General features: G+C 37.4%; 1 protein-coding gene across 1 annotated transcript in view; it reads left to right on the plus strand.

The window, feature by feature from the left end:
• LOC124397943 (lipoxygenase homology domain-containing protein 1-like) overlaps positions 1-20,028 on the plus strand; it is a 44,497-nt gene that overhangs the window by 10,344 nt on the left and 14,125 nt on the right. The window contains 22 exon segments of the mRNA XM_046867845.1: positions 17-267; positions 550-685; positions 1,188-1,348; positions 1,465-1,551; positions 1,643-1,778; positions 3,368-3,522; positions 3,998-4,158; positions 8,519-8,595; positions 8,706-8,902; positions 10,932-11,124; positions 11,211-11,371; positions 11,653-11,829; positions 11,906-12,044; positions 12,171-12,322; positions 12,713-12,846; positions 13,436-13,578; positions 14,120-14,224; positions 14,359-14,487; positions 15,151-15,153; positions 17,094-17,258; positions 18,193-18,374; positions 18,622-18,738. Coding sequence (XP_046723801.1) covers positions 17-267; positions 550-685; positions 1,188-1,348; positions 1,465-1,551; positions 1,643-1,778; positions 3,368-3,522; positions 3,998-4,158; positions 8,519-8,595; positions 8,706-8,902; positions 10,932-11,124; positions 11,211-11,371; positions 11,653-11,829; positions 11,906-12,044; positions 12,171-12,322; positions 12,713-12,846; positions 13,436-13,578; positions 14,120-14,224; positions 14,359-14,487; positions 15,151-15,153; positions 17,094-17,258; positions 18,193-18,374; positions 18,622-18,738 — 3,161 coding nt within the window.

A 20,028-nucleotide genomic window follows, 5' to 3' on the forward strand; every position in this document is an offset into this window, starting at 1 on the left:
TGGTTTTTTTATGTAGCAATGGTGTATAATGTCCAGGTAATGACCGGAGATATTCGGGGTGCTGGCACCAACTCAAAGATTCATCTAGTTATGTATGGCCAGAAGGGTATCAAAAACAGCGGGAAGATGTTTTTGGAAGGTGGAACATTTGAGCGTGCTCAGATTGACATCTTTAATGTGGAGATTATGGATTTGATCAGTCCACTCAGCAGAGTCACAATCGGCCATGACAATGCAGGGATCAGCTGTGGCTGGTACTGTGAAAAGGTATGTCTTGGTACAAATGTTTTTGAGGCTCTTTGTGAGCATACATTAAAGAAAAACATGTAGTCTTTTGTACTTACTTTACTTATTTTTGTACTTATATTTTTTATCATATTATCTAAATTGCACATTGGAATAAATATATTTACAATTTCCAACTGTCTGCCTGTGAAATCATTTAAGATTGCTTGGGTCAAAGGGACAAAATATTAAGGATATGAATCTAAAATTATGTGTAGCCATTCTATTTCTATTGTTCTTTGTCTGTCTTTCCTGTTTTCTCAGGTGACAGTGTATTGCCCTTTTACAGGGATTGAGCAGGTGTTCCCATGTCGTCGCTGGTTAGATGAAGATGATGGAGATGGGTTGGTAGAAAGAGAGCTGTATGAAATGGTCTCACTGCGCAAACGTAAACTGAAGAGTGAGATATTTGTCTTTCTGACGCATGTTTTCTCTCTTATCATCCACCCTCTCTTTAATGTCAGTGAACTTTGCTTGTCCAAGTACTGTACCATCATTCTCTATTGTAATGCTAATGTTGGTAGGAAAAGGAATTTACATTTGGTCCATTTGTTATACATATTAGAGGGCAGCAGAGGGCTACATTTTTGTTTAATAATCAAGGGCCTTAATGTTAGGTCACAATTTTCAATATGATTTATTACATTGTGTGTTTTTTTTTTTTTAAATCAGACGCATTAAACAATTGGATTCAATGTAAAAAAAAATTATTGCTTAGTTTTTATTTCAATTCAAGTCTTTTGTGTATAAATAGACAAGAAGGTGACACCAAATCCCCTACTAGTGGCTCTAGAGAAAAATGTCAAGAAATGTGGCATATCATTGTAGACATTGACCATTATGATAAATAGAATAAAATTAAAATACATGAAAAGAAACACCCTTTTTTCTCTGATACATAGAGTACCCATGGTCACTGTGGATCTTTACGTCGGAGATGAAAGGAGCAGGCACAGATGCACAAATATTTATACAAATTTATGGAGAAAAGGGCAAGAGTGACGAGATGAAGCTGGAGAGCAAATCAGACAGCTTCGAGCAGGGCCAGTGTGACAAATTTTTGGTACTGAGAATGACTTGTTCCACTTCTATTATTATATTGCATCTTGATTTCAGGTGTGAATTCATATATTTGTTTGTGTTTTTAACAATATCTATCAACCTGGTGGGCTGAGTTAGATTTTGATGCCTGACATTGGGAAGATAAGGAAGTTGAGAATTTGGCACGAGAAAAGACACCCATTCTCTGGCTGGCATCTAGGCAGAGTGAGTATGACTTTTCATCCCTCTCATCAGTTTGAAGTGTGAAGTAATCTATTATATCAGTGCTAGCCTCAGTGTGTGTTTGTGAATGCAGGTTACCTTAATGAAGACCATGACCAGAGAGAAATATAACTTCACTTGTAATCGCTGGCTGGACATCAATGAGGATGACCAGGAGATCATCAGAGAACTTCCAGCTACAGGAATCCATGTTCCAGAGCCACTGCCATGTAAGAGAACTACAAAATAAAACCAACTATTCAGCGTAAAACGTTTTGTAGTAAATTTACAGTAAAATACTGGCAAAAGTGTTGCCACCCACTTACTGCATTTTTACAGGACTACAACCCTTATCATCAGTAAAGTATTACCAAACAAAATAGAGTACTGTAATATGACATAGTTTGTTGTCTAGAGCATTGCATTATATATACATTTTTACGGGGGAATAATGTAATTATTGCTTTTCATTTAGTGTACATCTATTGAATTATACTGTATGTCATTAAATAGATTTTTGAAAGCAGTAAAAGAAATAGGAAATAAATAACCAGTAGTGGACAGAAACAGTAATGAAATTTGTAAAGTAGCTTTTTCATGTAGCTGTACTTTACTGAAGTACTAAAGTAACTTAGTTCACTACACATCAAATATCATACTTTTGACTTAACTACATTTTGCAAAATCAATCATTCCTTTTTATTTATGAGTAATTAAAAACTTGCTAAACACGCAGCCAATCAGGGTTGAGCCCTAAGCTCTAGGGTTTTAATTGCCACTTGGTTGTATCTACTTAGCAGGAACATACATTTCAGTGTCAGTTCAACAGCAAGCAGAACATTTTTGAATAGTTGAAAAGAAGGTTTTAGTCTCATGATCATTTTAATAGATATTAATCAGTTTTTGACTCATTAATATCATTCTATTAATAGATTGGTATGCTAAGAGTAACATTAGAGTCTTTTAATATAAACTGAGATGATTTAGCAAGAGTGTTGTGCCAAAAAGATAAAAGGACGTATTATAAGTACGTAAGTACATTTAAATGAATATACGTTTGCACTTTAACACAATCAAACGTTTAAAGGGGCACTTTTACTTTTAATGTAGTAATATTTTACATAGTGTATCTCTATTTTATTGTCCACATCTGTGAATAACAATACTGTACATAAAATAGGCCATTCTGAAAGAACACAGTAAATTTAAGCGTGGTACTGTGATAAGATTCCACCTTTGCAATATCTTATTTTGTGAAATTTCATCTCTGCTAGATGTTACACAGTCAACTGTAAGTGATATTATTGGAAAGTAAATGTGTATAGAAAAGCAACAAAGCAGAAGACAATACAAAGTCACAAAATGGGGTCACTGAGTGCTGAGGTGCATGGTACAAAAAGGTCACTAAGATTCTACTAATTCCATGACTGAAAACTTTTAAATTTCCTCTGGCACTGCACTAACTTCCTGACTGCATTGTGCCAACTGTAAAGTTTGATGGAGCAGGGCTAATGGTATGGGGCTGTTTTTTCAAGAGTTGGGCTCAATTCCACTGATGAGAAATCTTGATTAGCATACTAAGAGATTTTGGACAATGCTATGCTTTGCAGGAACAGTTTTGGGAAGGCCTGTTTCTAATTCAGCATGAATGTGACCCAGAACTCAAAGCAAAAATGTGTTGGATGAGTTTGGCGTGACATAACTTAATTAGCCCATAGAGATCCCCAACCTTAACCCTAAGGGAAATATGCTATTTACATATATTTCTTTCTTTTTGGACTGTCATTTTGTGTTCTTGTGCAATTATTCTGCCTTGCAGTGGTAAAATATCGAGTCACTATCTGCACTGGGAACATAACTGGCAGTGGAACAGATGCAAGTGTGTATATGAGTTTGTATGGAGACCTGGGGGATACTGGAGAAAGGTTCATGTTTATGAGCAAAACAAATGTCAACAAGTTTGAAAAGGGCAACGTAAGTTAAATTTATATTCATTATGAAAGCGATGACATAAACTCACAAGCAGTGAAATCTTTTAAAAAAATATTTGCTTTTTGTTTGGATTCTCTGTTGGATAAAATGTTTGAAACTGGTCTCATTTGTCTTTAACACCATTTTATTGGAATACAAGAAGTTGTCATTTGTCCTCAGCACACATTTTTTTTATTGTAGTCCAAGATTCTCCAATTTGTAAATTGTTCTCAGGACAGGCTTTTGTAGCACTGTTCCTGCCAGCCTATGACGGAGATGGAATCCAATAGAATTGGACAGAATTTCATTTTGTGACCACACATTTCCAATTAATATTTATATGTCTCTTTCTTCCGTTGATAGAAAAACTCCCATGAGCATAGAAACTACAAACAAAATACCAAAGCATAACAAATTCAATTGTAAAAAAAAAATGTATTAGCTCCTTTTTCTCTCTCTTTCTGTCTGTTTCCCTTAGCTAGATGAGTTTGTGATAGAGGCTGTATCGCTCGGGACCCTCAGGAGGGTGCGGATTGGCCATGATGGCCGGGGTGGAGGTTGTGGTTGGTTCCTGGATAAAGTGCTGATCAGAGAGGAGGGTCAACCAGAGTCCACTAATGTGGAGTTTCCATGTAACAGGTCAACTAACACATTGAATAAAAAAGCTATAAGAATCCTACACATTGATATACAATACAAACAATTTCATATGTTGGTTATATGTTGGGAATGAGATTGTATGTTATAGAAATGAATGAAAATGTTTGACAATTGTTAACTAGGAAAGTGTGTCTGTGAGTTATTGTGTGTCTGTGTGTCTGTAAATTATGTGTGAATTTGCACAATGAAGTAGTAAAAAATCAAATAATATTGCCCAATTATCACTCAGTATTTCTGCTTCTTAAGAAACTCTTCATAAATAGACACCACTGGAGCCAGAGTCTGTCAGTTTCAACTCTCAATTGACATCTTAACTATTTTGTGATGAATACAGTGATAAATTAAAGGAAAAAATGTCTCTCATGTTGTGGGGGTATTTTGCTAGCATGGTTTGGGCCCACCATTTTCTTTAGAGGGAATACTTACTGCAAATCAATGTAAAGTACTTCTAACTGATCAACTTTATCTTTTAAGTAAATATTTCAATTCTGATGGGAGTGTGCTTCCATCTTCATTTTACAGTCACCGGATATCAAAACAAATGGAAAAAAATACATACAAGCTTAAATATGAAAGGTTAATATTTTGGACTGTCATGTTATACCATGCTGTCTTCAACCACTCATATTAAGGTACTATTTTTTTAAAGAATGGTATTTATATCCCCAGAAAAGTTCGAGAGACATATAGAATCATTGCCACAGTGCAACGAAACTTTTTTGGAGGCATTTGGAGGTGAAACACCATCATTACACTTTAGGGAGTTTTTCTACTCATTTGTCTTGTCATTTACTTAGTAAAAACACATTTATCATAAAGAACTATACGTTGAGTGATAATAAAATTCTTAGCTTTACTAGCATGGACTTGTAACCATGTCCACTTTTTAGGCATCATGATCAAAACACTTACAGTACCAATCTACAAGTAATTGTAAGATTTGTGTGGATAGATTGGTGGATAGCAAAATGTGTGAGTATGAGAGAGTGAGAGTTTGTGCCTAGGTGTGAGAGTGGTGTTTAAGTCATTATGTAAATGAGGAAACAGTGCCTGGTTACTAATGGAGACTAAACGACAGAAACATGATGAGCTGGAAACACTAGCTAGACCAGAGGATAGTGTTGAATTACAAACACTCACACTCTCTGTCTCTCACTGTTGCTCTGTCTGTATTTCTCTCTCTCTCTCTCTCTCTCTCTCTCACACACACACACACACACACACACACACACACACACACACACACACACACACACACACACAGGTGTGTAGGGCAGTAGCTATCGATTATTTTAGTAATTCTAGTATTCTAATGATTAATCGAGTAATCAGATTAAAGAGCAATACTAAATATGCAAGCTAAAACTCTTTTAAGAATTGGGAGAAAAAACTCTGAATTGGCAGAAATAAAGTCGGAACTGCAAGTAAAAAAAGTAAAAATTAGGCAAACCAATTTTTTTTTTATGTTGCCGAAATGGGCTTTCATATCTTCTCCTTGGCTTTGGCTGTTTTCTTTCCGTTCCTCCATTTTTTCATTCCACATTGTCTTCCTGTCCAGAGTAATATTGGTCTGTGGGGAAGCACAATGCTTCGAGTGTAGTTTAATTGACTAAACGAAGCAAATTATTTGATTTGATGATTTTTTTGTATTCAAATTACTCGAGGTACTCAAGGAATCGTTTCAGCCCTACATGTGTGTATATAGTATCTTACAAAAGTGAGTACACCCCTCACATGTCAGCAACCATTTTTGTATATTGGATTAATTTATTTCAGTAATTCAACTCAAATTGCGAAACTTGTGTATTAAATAAATTTAGTGCACACAGACTAAAGTAGTTTAAGTCTTTGGTTTTTTTTATTATTATTATCTTTTATTATGTTTTTAAAGTAATTTTTAAAGTAATGATTTTGGCTCACATTAAACAAAAGCCCACCAATTCACCAATTTCATCTAAAAAAATTTGAATATTTCATAAGACCAATAAAATTTTTTTTTTTTATTGAATTATTGGCCTTCTGGAAAGTATGTTCATTTACTGTATATGTACTCAATATTCGGTAGGGGCTCCTTTTGCTTTAATTACCCCATTAATTCGGCATGGCATGGAGGTGATCAATTTGTGGCACTGCTTAGGTGGTATGGTAGCCCAGGTTTCTTTGACAGTGGTATTCAGCTCATCTGCATTTTTTGGTCACTTGTTTCTCATTTTCCACTTGACAAAACCCAATAGATTATCTATGGGGTTCAGGTCTGGTGAATGGTCATTTAACAAACTTTTGGTGCTTTTGGCAGTGTGGGGGCAGGTGCCAAATTCTGCTGGAAAATGAAATCAGCATCTTTAAAAAGCTTTGCAGCAGAAGGAAGGATGAAGTGCTCTAAAATTTCCTGGTAAATTGGTGCAGTGATGTTAGTTTTCAAAAAACACAGTGGACCAACACCAGCAGATGACAATGCACCCAAACCACTGGACTTCAATCAACTTGGGCTATGAGTTTTCTCCACAATTTTGCTTGACAAGCCTCTCAGGGCTGCGGTTCTCTTGGTTGGTTGTGCATCTTTTATTTCCACACTTTCACTCAACTTTCTGTTAACATGCTTGGTTACTGCACTCTGTGAACTGCCAGCTTCATTGGTAATAAATGATTGTGGCTTACCCTCACTGTGAAGGGTGTCAATGATTGTCTTCTGGACAACTGTGAACCAAAATGAGAGACCATTTTGAAGGCTCAGGAAACCTTTGCTGGGGTTTTGAGTTGATTAGCTTTTTAGCATGTCACCATATTCTAATTTATTTTAGCTAATTGAGTAAATTGGTGGGGTTTTGTTAAATCATCACAATTAAAAAAAACAAAGACTTAAGCTACTTCAGTCTGTGTGCATTGAATTTATTTGATACAAGATTTTTGCAAATTCAGTTGAATATATATATGAATATATAATAAATAAACGTTTTCACGACATTCTAATTTATTGAGATGCAACTGTATTTTAGAGTAGGCAATGTGCAGCTTGTGTGGCAGATTTACTGTCCTCTGAAAATAACAAAATACAGCCATTATTGTCCAAATAGCTGGCAACAAAAGTGAATGTTATCTAAGTGATACTAAGTGATAACAGCTGTACATCATGTAACCATGCAAAGCCACATGCACATCCTATCCATCAATTTCATGTTTTTGTCTGCTTGACAGATCATACAGATTTGTGTATCTTGAATTAGAGCAGTTAAAATTTGGTAATTTGAGTACAATGCTATCATACTGACCACAGGATGTTCAACATGGCACCTCATGGCAAAGAATTCTCGGAGGATTTAAGAATTAGAATTGATGAGACTGAGTTACAGTACAGTGGCCAGGTTTATACAGAGGTTTTCCAAGACGGGTTCCACTTGGAACAGGCCTCACAAGGGTCGATCATGAAGTTAAATCCTAGTGCTGTGCTTAAGGTGCAAAAGCTGGTTTGAAAAAACTGCCAGCAGCCAGCATTGCTTTAGAGGTTGCAGAAATGGAAGGCCCACTTGTCAGTGCTTAGACCCACGCCACACACTGCAACAAGTCAGTTTGCATGGTTGTCATCCCAGAGGAAGCCTTTTCTGAAGCTGGCTCACAAGAAAAATTGAGTCTTGCCTACAGTCAAGCATGGTGGTGGTAGCATCATGGTCTGGGACTGCATGAGTGCTGCTGGTACTGGGAAGCTGCAGTTCACCGAGAGAAACATAGATTCCAACATTTACTGTGCCATTCTGAAGCAGAACATTATGCCCTACGTTTAGAAACTGGGCCGAATGGCAGTTTTCCAACAAGAAAATGTCCATAAAAAACCTGACAACTGCCTTGCTGAAGGGGTGAAGGTGTGGCCAAGAATGTCTCCCCCTTTTGAGCAACTGTGGGGCATCCTTAAACGGAAGGTGGAGAAGAGCCATGTGTCAAACATTCAGCAGCTTTGTGATGTCATTATGAAAGAGTGGAAGAGGATCCCAGCATCAACCTGTGCAGCACTGGTGAATTCCATGCTCTGGAGGATTAAGGCAGTGCTAGATAACAATGGTGCTTACACAAATATTGACACTTTGGACAGAATCTTTAACATGTTCGCTTAGGGTGTACTCACTTTTGTTGCCAGAGGACATATTTTTTCAGAAAATTCAGAAAAACTGTACTGTTATACAAGCTGCACAATGAATACTCTAAAATATTTCCTAGTTTTATGTCTTTAGCTTTGTCCCTTGAGAACGTCTCTTCATTCACCTAAGATTACTTAAACCTCTTATAACCTTTATTCTCAATTTACATGCCTTAATTTCTGCCTTCCTTACTAACTCTCTCACCATAGATGGTTGGATCGTAGTGAAGATGACGGACAGATAGTACGGGAGCTGGTGCCAAGTGCGGATGGTCAACGCTTGTTTAGTGAGTTCACACACACACACACACACACACTGAATTATTACAATCATGCTTAATGACAAGATCAGCAATTAAAGTGTGTGGGTCTGTGTGCATGTGCTTGTGTTTTAAAGATGTGAGTTACCACATTGCCATTAAGACAGGCAGCATTAGTGGTGCAAGCTCAGACTCGAAAGTGTTTGTTAAACTCTACGGGGAGAAAGGCGACACCAATAAGATCCTGCTTGTCACATCAGATACCTGCCACAATAATTACTTTGAAACTGGCCAGACTGACATCTTCACTGTGGAGACCGCTGATCTTGGCACGGTGAATATCACACAAATTTCTGTAGGCTCTGTCTATACACCTTATATCATAACGTTTATTAATAATTATAAAAGACTGTTTGTAATAAACATAGTATATAATACTAATCTTTTTTTACCATTTACTATTTAAATGTAGTATATGTGTGTGGGTTGGTATACCTACACTAATGCAAACAGTGGAGAGAATATTTGGCAGCTGACACCACACTTCTTTGCTCAATCATTAGACAGACAATTTTATCTGAACTTGTGTGGATTTATTCTCTATCCCACCTCATTTACAAGCCAAACAAAATATAATTACAAATATTATAAGTAATACCTTTATTATGAAACCATGGCTATAGAAACAATCAATACTATACTGAAAATGCAGTATAACAGTACTATACTGAAAATGCAGTATATTATCTCATGCAACAAAAAATAAATGCCCTGACTAAAGCCAGAAAACAAATTAACACAATTAAACAAGTCTCCTTTCACTGCAGCCACAACTGCGCTTCCCGCTTCAATATTAACATATTAAAATGCAAGTGAATATTTTTGCATTTTTCGTGCATTATGGTTTTCCTGGGGATTTGTTATTAAAGCAAATTGTGTGTTTTTGTGCAAATACGAAGAGAAAGAAAATGCAAATGTTAAAATGATCCATGAACAACTTTTGAACTGTTTTGGTTGACCATTTCTTACGATGTGTTTAAGAACAGTGAGAACATGAAAATGCCGATATTACTGTATGCCTGCTAGATGGCCCTAGTGCTGCAACTCAAAATCTTATTGGTTAAAGCAATAGCTTCAAGCAATTTGTACTTTATGCTACAGGTGCCTGCACTGTTGATTCTGAAGGCCTCACAACAGATTCCTTTGACCCTGGCAACACGTGTTGTTATGGTTGAAATCTGAAACACTTTCGAGAAAAGCTATTAAATAAAGAGAATAGAATATTGGGCATAATTAAAAACATACTCATAGACAAATATATATTAAATCTTAAGCCAGTGATTCTAATAGAAGGCAGCACCCAAATTTGTGTCTTGCCCACACAATCAAAGTTTGATTTTGATTATTTTAGCCAAAGAGCACAGAACATACAAGCTTGATTTCTACCTTCTGATTGGGTGGGCAGCTTTTAGCCAATAAACAATGCTTACTCTCTAACAGTCTTACCCAAAGCCCCACTGCAGCAGCACAGAACAGTTTTTCATAGATTTAGCTCCATACTATCTTTATTCAATTTTGTCTATTTATCCCAGTTTGTGATTGTTGTGCAGCAGTTAAAGAATGCTTGTTAAACCAGAAATTCAGTGATATTTAGTAATCTTGGCTCATGAGAAATCCATAACAAATTCTTTAAACATGGATGAATATGTACGGATCTTTGCCAAGAGAAAAAGGAGACTAATGCTGTTGATACATGGATAGACAGAACAATAAGCTAGACAGAAAAAAATTGGATATAACTGATAAACAATATAAATAAAGTTTCAGGTTGATGTTGGCTATGAAGTAATAAAGTGAGGAAATAAAATATACTTTTTTTTAAAGTGCTATAAAAGTGAAAAAAAAGAAAAGAAAATGTAATATAGTGTTTTGATTTTGTACCGAATTTTTTAAATAGGCTTGATAAGTGAAATGATATAGGATTCAATTTTAATTCATTTCAACTAATGTGATCGATTATAAAAACAAGATTTATGGAGTTTAAAATTAAAATACAGTTAAACGTTTTAAGTTTTTATTATCATTGTCATAATTTTAGTTTGAATTAGATTTTTTCTAATTTTGTAAATATTAGTTGTGGGGAGAGCTAGATTAGGTTTTGGGGCCACTACCACTGTTTGCCCACCTATTATTTGTACCAGCCCACCCTAATATAATTGGCTGGAACTGGCCCTGACAGTATTCCACTGGTGTCTATAGATGTAGATTAAGAACAAGATGTGTGTCTCAGTCTTTTTGTGTACATATTCTGTGAAGTTTTTATCTGTGTATGTGTTGACCTTGGCTTCCTGTGGGACCTGCAGATAAATCGACTTCTGATTGGTCACACAAATGAGGGCTTGCAGGCAGGTTGGTTCTTGGACAGTGTATTATTCTGGGTGCCAGTGCATGGTCTTCAGTATATGTTCCCCAGTCACCGCTGGCTCTGTAAAGACGAGGCTGATGGCAAAGTGGAGGTTGAGATCTACCCAAGTGAAAAACTGGATATTGAAAAATGTAAAAGAGCACACACACACACACACACATACACACACAGAGAATATTTAACTATTATGTTACTCTCATGCATTTTGTAATTGCAGTAATTAACTATGAGGTGACAGTTGTGACGGGGGAAGTTTTTGCAGCTGGCACTGATGCCAAGGTGTTTCTGCAAATCTATGGTGAAGAGGGCAAGACTGAAGTCATTCAGCTCAAGAGCCGTTCAAACAACTTTGAAAGAGGGACCACCGAGATCTTTAAAGTGAGTGAGCATGTGTGTTGTGTAAAGGTCAAGATGCCTAAATAGTTATACGCTATACTATATACAATACACTGTATAAACAGAGATGTTGAGGAGAGAGCCTGTGAATAGCCTGTTTGTGTTTATTGCAAATGAAAGGCAGAAAATAAAAATGTTATAATTTAATATATAATATTTATAATTTAATATATGTATACTGTATGTATGTGAATATATACACACACACATTAAAGGTGTATTAAAGGCATTACTGTACTATTATGTCTATAATATCATGTCAGATTGAGGCTCTGGATGTGGGGCGAGTCTATAAGATCCGAATTGAGCACAATGGAGCAGGTCTAGCTCCGGGCTGGTTTCTGGAGAATGTGGAAGTTAAACGGCTCATCATGGCCATGGTAAAGCCTGAGAAAAAAGAGGAGGAGAAGAAAGACAAAAAAAAGAAAAAGAAGAAAAAGGTGAGCAAGGCTACTGACAGGACATTTTCACATCTTATGAACACAAATTAACTAAATCTTCCTTTTTTACATGTAGGAGGAAGATGAAGATCCATATGAGTTAAAAGAGGTGGTAAAGACATACAACTTTCTCTGCAGCCGGTGGCTTGCACGGGACGAAGAGGATGGAGAGATTGTGGTGGAGTTACTGGCTGAGGATTATGAGGAACTAGAGGGTATGAAGTGGTAGAGCAAGGAAAAGAGAGAGAGTGTTGTAACAATAGGTTTAATACAGTTCTGGCTATTGTATTGTGCATCTTTTAGTAATGATTATTTTTCCTGTGTGTGCACGTGTTTTCCAGAAAACACATATGAGGTCCATGTATTCACGGGAAACATATGGGGTGCCGGGACAGATGCAAATGTCTATATCAACATCTATGGCGAGATGGGAGACACAGGCGAGAGAAAGCTGCGCAAATCCAACCATTTCAATAAGTTTGAGCGTGGACAGGTGACAAGAAATGTCACTTATGTTGATATTTAAAAAATAATCTAATAAATTATCTACAATGCGCTGTAGTTTTTTAATTCACATTTGTATTAAGTTTAACTTTACCTGCTCAAATAAACTTCAAACTTCTAATCTTACAAACCAGTTAACTTGCTTAATTAGCAAATAATTTTCGAATGCAAAACAATACATGCACACGCTAATATGAACAAATTTTAGAACTGGTAATGTGATAAAGTAAAGTAATTCTCAATCACACTTAAATGTATGCAATTTTTGTAATCTTGCATATGTAAAACCATTTCCTTTAATTAAGCAATGAGGCAATACCAATATGGCATTGCACTACCAATGTAAACATGCACATGCTGGCATTTCTACCTCTTTCAGGTGGATGTGTTCACCCTCATGGCAATGGATCTAGGGCAGCTGAGAAAGCTTAGGATTCGGCATGATAACAAACAGGCCAGTGCAGGGTGGTACTTGGATCGCGTGGAAATTGTGGACATGAAGGAAGAAACAATGTAAGCGTGTCTTTCACAAATGCACATGCAAACTCTTCTTCTTCTTCTTTCTTTTTTAGCCAATTACCCAATTACCTACCTATCTACCTATATACAGTATGTCCCTCCTCTGCCCATGTCCAAACCATCTCAATTGAGCCTCTCTCCCTTTTTTCCCTAAAACGTCCCACATGCACGGTCTTATAAACTCATTTCTAATCCTGTCCATCCTCATCACTCCCAATGAAAATCTCAGCTTCCACAAATGCACATGCAAACAATGGCATCCAATTTTACTGTCACAATTACACACGCTTTGTGACAGTAAAGAGTCACAGTTTTTAGGAGATACTTCTATTGACAATAGCCAAATAATTATATGCCCTGACCATATTACTTTTTGTAACCAAAAGGACATCTTTGGGGTTTTTTAGCAAAAACTCAAAATAGTGCACTATGTTGTATTGTACAATGTGTAGGACTACAGGCCTGCCAATGAAGTTAATATCTCCCAAATATTTTCCCAAATTGCTTATTTTTATAACTGATTAAATATAAATATACATTCTCAACCCTATTCTAAACACTATATATTTTTTATGTGTTTTAGGTATTTTTTCCCCTGTCAACGATGGCTAGCAGTGGATGAAGATGATGGCCAGCTAGCACGTGAGCTAGTTCCAGTGGATGAGGCATTCATGACTAAGGAATCTGATCAGGGATCTCCAGCACAGCTTGGACTTGAGCAGAAAGGTCAGCCAATAACATAAGAAACAATAACATCAAAAAATACATACTAAGCATCACAGGACAGCTTTACAAACATAGTTTTCTCTGTTGGCTAATTAGCCTCATATGACCCTTGATGCCTGTAAGAAGGTGAAGAACAGACTGCTAATTAATTATTAATTGATGTATTCATTTTTAATATAAACAAGAACAAACATTTCCTGGAGGAACTGGTCAATAATGAAGGATTTTGGTGCCTGCACAGTGATAGAGTAGGAACCGTGGGTACCTCATAGCTCAAGGTTCCTGTACATGTTCTGACATGTACATGTGGGTTTTTTTACTGGTACAGATTCAAGCTTTCAAGAAAGATTCCTGTATTATTTTATGTACTGTATCTAAGTTCTTTCGTGTTAAATCCTCTGTATTAATATATTATTTATGTACAAATATAACACCTTATTTACTATTCTTGTCAATATTTGTGAATATACATAATTCAATTATAGCTATACATTCAATGTATAGAATAACTGTACCTTATCCACCATGTATGTGTTGGTAGCCATGTCGACCACATACACCATGCGAATAAAAACAGGAGATAAAAAGAATGCTGGAACTGATGCCAATGTTTACACTGTTTTATATGGGACAAATGATGACACAGGTAAGTACCAGCTCTGTATGAGTTAATGTTTGAGGTAAAATAACAAAAAGAATTACAGGAAAATACAGTTGACCATAAAAAGGAATTGAACAGTATGCCATTATTAAGAATAAAATATATGTGTGTGTAATTAGGTATCATTAATCTAAAGGCCTCAAAAAACCATAGGAACAAGTTTGAGAAGGGAATGATCGATGAGTTCACTATAGAGGCAGTAGACCTCGGCAGCCTTAAAAGAATCCGTATTGGACATGACAATGCAGGTACGCAAAAGCATGCACACACATTCACCGATACATACTACTGCCTAATATTTAGTTGTACAACTGTTCTGCCAAACTGATTAACTCTAACCCACAAAGATTTCAATTTGTAGATAGTATATTAGGTTTTATTTTATGGGTGCACACCTTTATTATTTTGAATTGTTCAACGATTAACTGTTTGCACATCTACTGTACAACATGTAGAAGAACAGGTTACTATTTTATGATCTTTATATTGATACATCTCCTATGTGTATTATGATGTATTTACATTTATGCAGTAGTATAAGCATGGTCATATATTCTCTTATGAATTACACTATTATATTATAATTGCTAAATTTACACTTGGGCATATTTGTACAGTAAAACCCCGTTGTACGAGCAAACGGAGATACGAGCGACCTTACTCGCAAAATTTTACCCCGTTTCACGAGCAAATTTCGAAGGCACGAGCAAACCCACGCTGCCGGTTCCACGTTTTCAGCGGAGGGTTGCATCAGTCGCTTAGTTGTTCTCGTTGTTCTCTCGTTGTTCAGTGCAGCAAAAAACGTAACTTTTTTATGTTTTATATTTTTATTTCACTAGAAATCTTGAAAAATGTCTCCCAAGTAAATCGTTGTAAAAACGAAAGTAAATAGAATTACCATGGAAACCGAGGAGGTTATGAGCGGGGTGCGCGTCTCACACTCGCAATCAACCACTACCACATGAGTAAGTGTTATGCGAGAAACAGAGGCGGAACCCGAAGTCAAAGCAAACAAAGTTTATTTTGCAAAAACGCGTACTCTCAGTAACTGGGAAGTATTTCAGTGGTGCGCGGTGGGAGCGCGGTCCACTTAGTCCAGAACTGGATGAGAAGCAGTCTGTGTAATATCCAAAGGAGCGCATAGGAGAAGCGTGCCGGTGACCACAAGCACAGGAGACTCGTGCCATGTACAGCCAAACCATTGATAATAACAGACAGCGAGTGAGGGTGAATGAGGGGTTTATATATGGTTGGGTGATAAGTGCTAAACGAGAGTCAGGTGTGTGATTAGTAAGCCAGCGAGCAGCTCCGTGCGGGCGGGGCACGCACGGGAGAAGAATCAGGGAGCTCCCTGACATTAAGTGTTAAATTATGTTTACATTACAGTAATTTGCGGTGTATTTGTTTGTTAAAATAGGCTATAAATACTTTTTAAGTGCAGAAATAAGTGATTGAATAAGATCTTGGAACGGATTAAATCACTTTTACATTCATTCTTATGGGAAAAATCAGTTCGAACGTACGAGCAAATGGACCTACGAGCAATTTTCAAGAACGGATTATGCTCGTACAACGAGGTTCCACTGTATAAGTAATTGTAGTATGTCGGTTTTCTCAAACTGTATGCACTTGTTTTATTAAAAAAATGTTTTTAATTGCCCTGATATGTTGTGTAAATAGGCAAAAAAATGACAAAAAGTACTCCCTCTTCTAACCTTCAAGATAAAGTATATAAAACATTTTTTAATTATAGATATATCTGAAACTTCTGTATAAGCTTTTGGCGTGTGAGTGTATGTGTGTGTTTCTTCTTCTTCTTTCAGCTTCTCCCACTTGGGGTTGCCACAGCGGATCATCTGTCTTCATACCCCCCCTGTACTCTACATCTGCCTTGGCATGTTCAGCTCTGCTACCTCCAGCTCCACCTCTTCTCTTTTAGTTAATGTCACTGTCTCTCAACCGTACAACATCGCAGGTCTCACCGTAGTCCTATAAACTTTTCTTTTAACTCTTGCAGATATCCTTCACAAATCACTCCTACCACTCTTCTCTATCCACTCCACTCTGCCTGCACTCTTTTCTTTACTTTTCTAACACACTCTCCATTACTTTGCACTGTTGACCCCAGGTACCTGAACTCCTCCACCTTCTCCACCTCTTCTCCCTGCATCCCCACCACTCCACTGCGCTCCCTCCCTTTTATTCACACATATGTACTCTGTCTAACTCCTACTGACTTTCATTCTCCTTCTCTCCAGCACGTACCTCCAGCTCTCCAGGCTCTTCTCAACCTGCTCCCTACTCTCACCACAAATCACCTGCAAACATCATAGTCCACAGAGACTTCTGTCTGACCTCGTCCAACAACCTGTCCTTTACCACTGCAAACAGGAAAGGGCTCAGATCCGATCCTTGATGCAGTCCAAACTCCACCTTGAACTAGTCTGTCGTTCCTATTGCACACTTCACTGCTGTCACACTGTCCTCATACATGTCCTGCACCACCCTCGCATACTTCTCTGACACACCTGACTTCCTCATCCAATACCACAACTCCTCTCTCGGCTAACAAGGCATATTTCAGCCTGTGGATGCATATGCATCAATTTTTCAACTTGACTTTTTGATATTATTGGAAAATGTTTAGTTTTAGGTATAATTTTTAACTTATTTACAAAGAATTCTTTTTTTATATAGAATCCCCCATATTTGGTGTAAATATTACAGACAATTATTTACAGTGTACGTGTGCATGCATGTGTGTATGTGTGTGTGTGTGTGTGTGTGTGTGTGTGTGTGTGTGTGTGTGTGTGTGTGTGTGTGTGTGCGTGGCCAATCTGTATGTTTGTGTTAGGTACCTCTCCTGGATGGTTTTTGGACTGGGTAGAGATTGACGCTCCATCTATGGGCCAGTGTTTGTGCTTCCCATGTGGCCGCTGGCTTGATAAAAAAGAAGATGATGGGGCCATCTTTAGAGATCTCTACCACAACAAGTTACAGACGAGATTATACACACCTTGTATGAGACACACACACACACACACACACACACACACACACACACACACACACACACACACACACACACACACACACACACACACACACACACACACACAACCACAACAAAGTTTTTTTCTTAGGGTTAATCTGGAAACTGCCTTTGGCACACAAAGCAGAGGTCATCAATCCTTGGTGTAGTGAAATCCAAAACTGAAAAATTTAGCCAGTGAAAGCAAATACTTGGAATTAATGGACGAGGAGCAGGGGGTGCAGACTGTGCAGAGTAAACAGGGAAATAGCAAGTAAATAACAAAAACTTAAAACGATAAATGTTAGGTATTATTACCACTATGGATTAATTTGTTAATCAGTGAACATAATAAATGTATGACATTTAAATTAGTTCTTATCTGAAGCCCATATTTAATCAGCTGGTTTGTTGGTTTGTTTATTTACCAAATAAATAATTATGATATATTTTTTTGGAATGTGTAACCAATTAAAATATGAATTTACTAGATGGCAACATTATGAGATAAAACTATTTTTTGCATTGCTTACACAATGCTTTTATGATGATTGGGGTCCTTGTAACTGAAATCACTGAAATGGTGGTCAGTAAAACAATGTTAAACAGTTTTACATAGCTGGTATACTTTACTATCTTATCATTCTAATTCATAAACATATGCCATGTAAGTATCACATTATGTTTGATTATTCACATTTCTTCTTCATTTAACTTGAGTGACTTAATTAGCAGCTTAGCTGCCAAACACATCTGGATTTTTATGTCTTGTTTGATCAGTACAACAGAAGAAACAGATAAAAGAGAACACACACCTGTTTTTCAAACCACCAGCTGCCACTGATGTATGTGTGTAAGATAGCAATAGTAATGTAGAACTTCTCCTTATTGGTGTTATTCTATCTGATCTGTCATGTACTAGATGTTCCATATGAGATTAGAATCTTCACCAGTGACATTTTTGCGGCGGGGACAGATGCTGATGTCTTCATTGTCCTGTATGGGCAGAATGGCATACGCACAACTCAGAAATCTCTTTGCCTCAACAAGAGAGAAAGGTGCATGAATTTTGAACGAGGCGCTGAGGATATGTTCATTGTGGAGGTAAAACACACACATGCACTTGATCCATGTGTTTTTGCTTGACTATAACAAACTTTTTAATATGAAAATTTACATTTAAAATAGTGGGTGGTGGTAGCCACAATTTTAACATATGCAGTATACTTTTAAGCAAAAAAAAGTGTTAAGCTATTATTTAGGAATAAGCATAGTTGGCTTTGACCCATTTATCATTATGTTAATGACGGATGCAATGGTAATGAAAGTATAAGGAATTTTGTCTCTGCAGCTGGAGGACATTGGTGACATTATCGAGAAAATCAGGATTGGCCATGATAATCGTGGAGTAAACGGGGGTTGGCATCTTGACAGAGTGGAGATCAGGAGATTGCTAAGGAAAGGAAAGGTACTCACACTGAACTGGAATATAAGTCAAATCGGATCTGATGCGATCAAGCATTTAGGACAGTATTTTACAATGTTACAAACAGATACATTACATTGCCAAATGTTGGTGGACACGTGACCAACACATTCTCATTCTCACTTTTTTGTGATACCGTAATATGATCTAATTCTCTGGCAAGCATTTCCACTATATTTTGAAGCATAGCTGTAGGGATTAATAAGGTTAGGCACTAATGTTCGATAAAAAGGCATGGAATGCAATCTGAAGTTGTTTAATGGGGTTGAGCCCAGGACTCAGGGTCCTGGTTGAGTTGTAGAATATTTGAGTTCTTTCACACCAAACATGTCATACATATAACATAAGCGATACTTTCATTAAACTTCCTATTTGCGCATTGATAGTGTCATGCCTGGAACAGGTTAAGCCGATTACATCCAATTTAATTAAATGTCAATGCTACAGCAATACAAATGCATTCAACACAACTGTGTGATTCCAGTGTTGCTACAACAGTTCAGTGGTGGACAAAGTACACAAACCATGTTCTTCAGTAAAAGTAGAGATACACTAGGTAAAATATTACTTAAGTAAAAGTAATAGTGCTCACTTTAAATTTTCACTTGAGTCTTCTTCTTCTTCTTCGGCTGCTCCCATTAGTGGTCACCACAGCGGATCATCCGTCTCCATACCACCCTGTCCTCTACATCTGCCTCTTTCACACCAACTACCTGCATGTCTTCCCTCACCACATCCATAACCTTCTCCTAGGCCTTCCTCTTTTCCTCCTACCTGGTGGCTCCATTCTCAGCATTCTTCTACCAATATAAATCATGTCCCTCCTCTGCACATGTCCAAACCATCTCAATCTCGCCTCCCTCACCTTGTCACCAAAACATCCTACATGCGCTGTCCCTCTAATAAACTCATTTCTAATCCTGTCCATCCTCGTCACTCCCAACAGAAACCTTAACATCTATCACAATATCATCCGCAAACATCATAGTCCAGGGAGACTCCTGTCTGACCTCGTCCGTCAACCTGTCCATCACCACTGCAAACAGGAAAGGGCTCAGGGCCGATCCTTGATGCAGTCCAACCTTCAGCCTGAACCAGTCTGTTGTTCCTACTGCACACTTCACTGCCGTCACACTGTCCTCATACATGTCCTGCACCACCCTCACATACTTCTCTGACACACCTGACTTCCTCATACAGTACCACAGCTCCTCTCTTGGCACTCTGTCGTACGCTTTCTCTAAATCCACAAACACACAATGCAATTCCTTC

The sequence above is a fragment of the Silurus meridionalis genome, chromosome 15, assembly GCF_014805685.1.
Source record: "Silurus meridionalis isolate SWU-2019-XX chromosome 15, ASM1480568v1, whole genome shotgun sequence".
In the NCBI taxonomy this organism is placed as follows: domain Eukaryota; kingdom Metazoa; phylum Chordata; class Actinopteri; order Siluriformes; family Siluridae; genus Silurus; species Silurus meridionalis.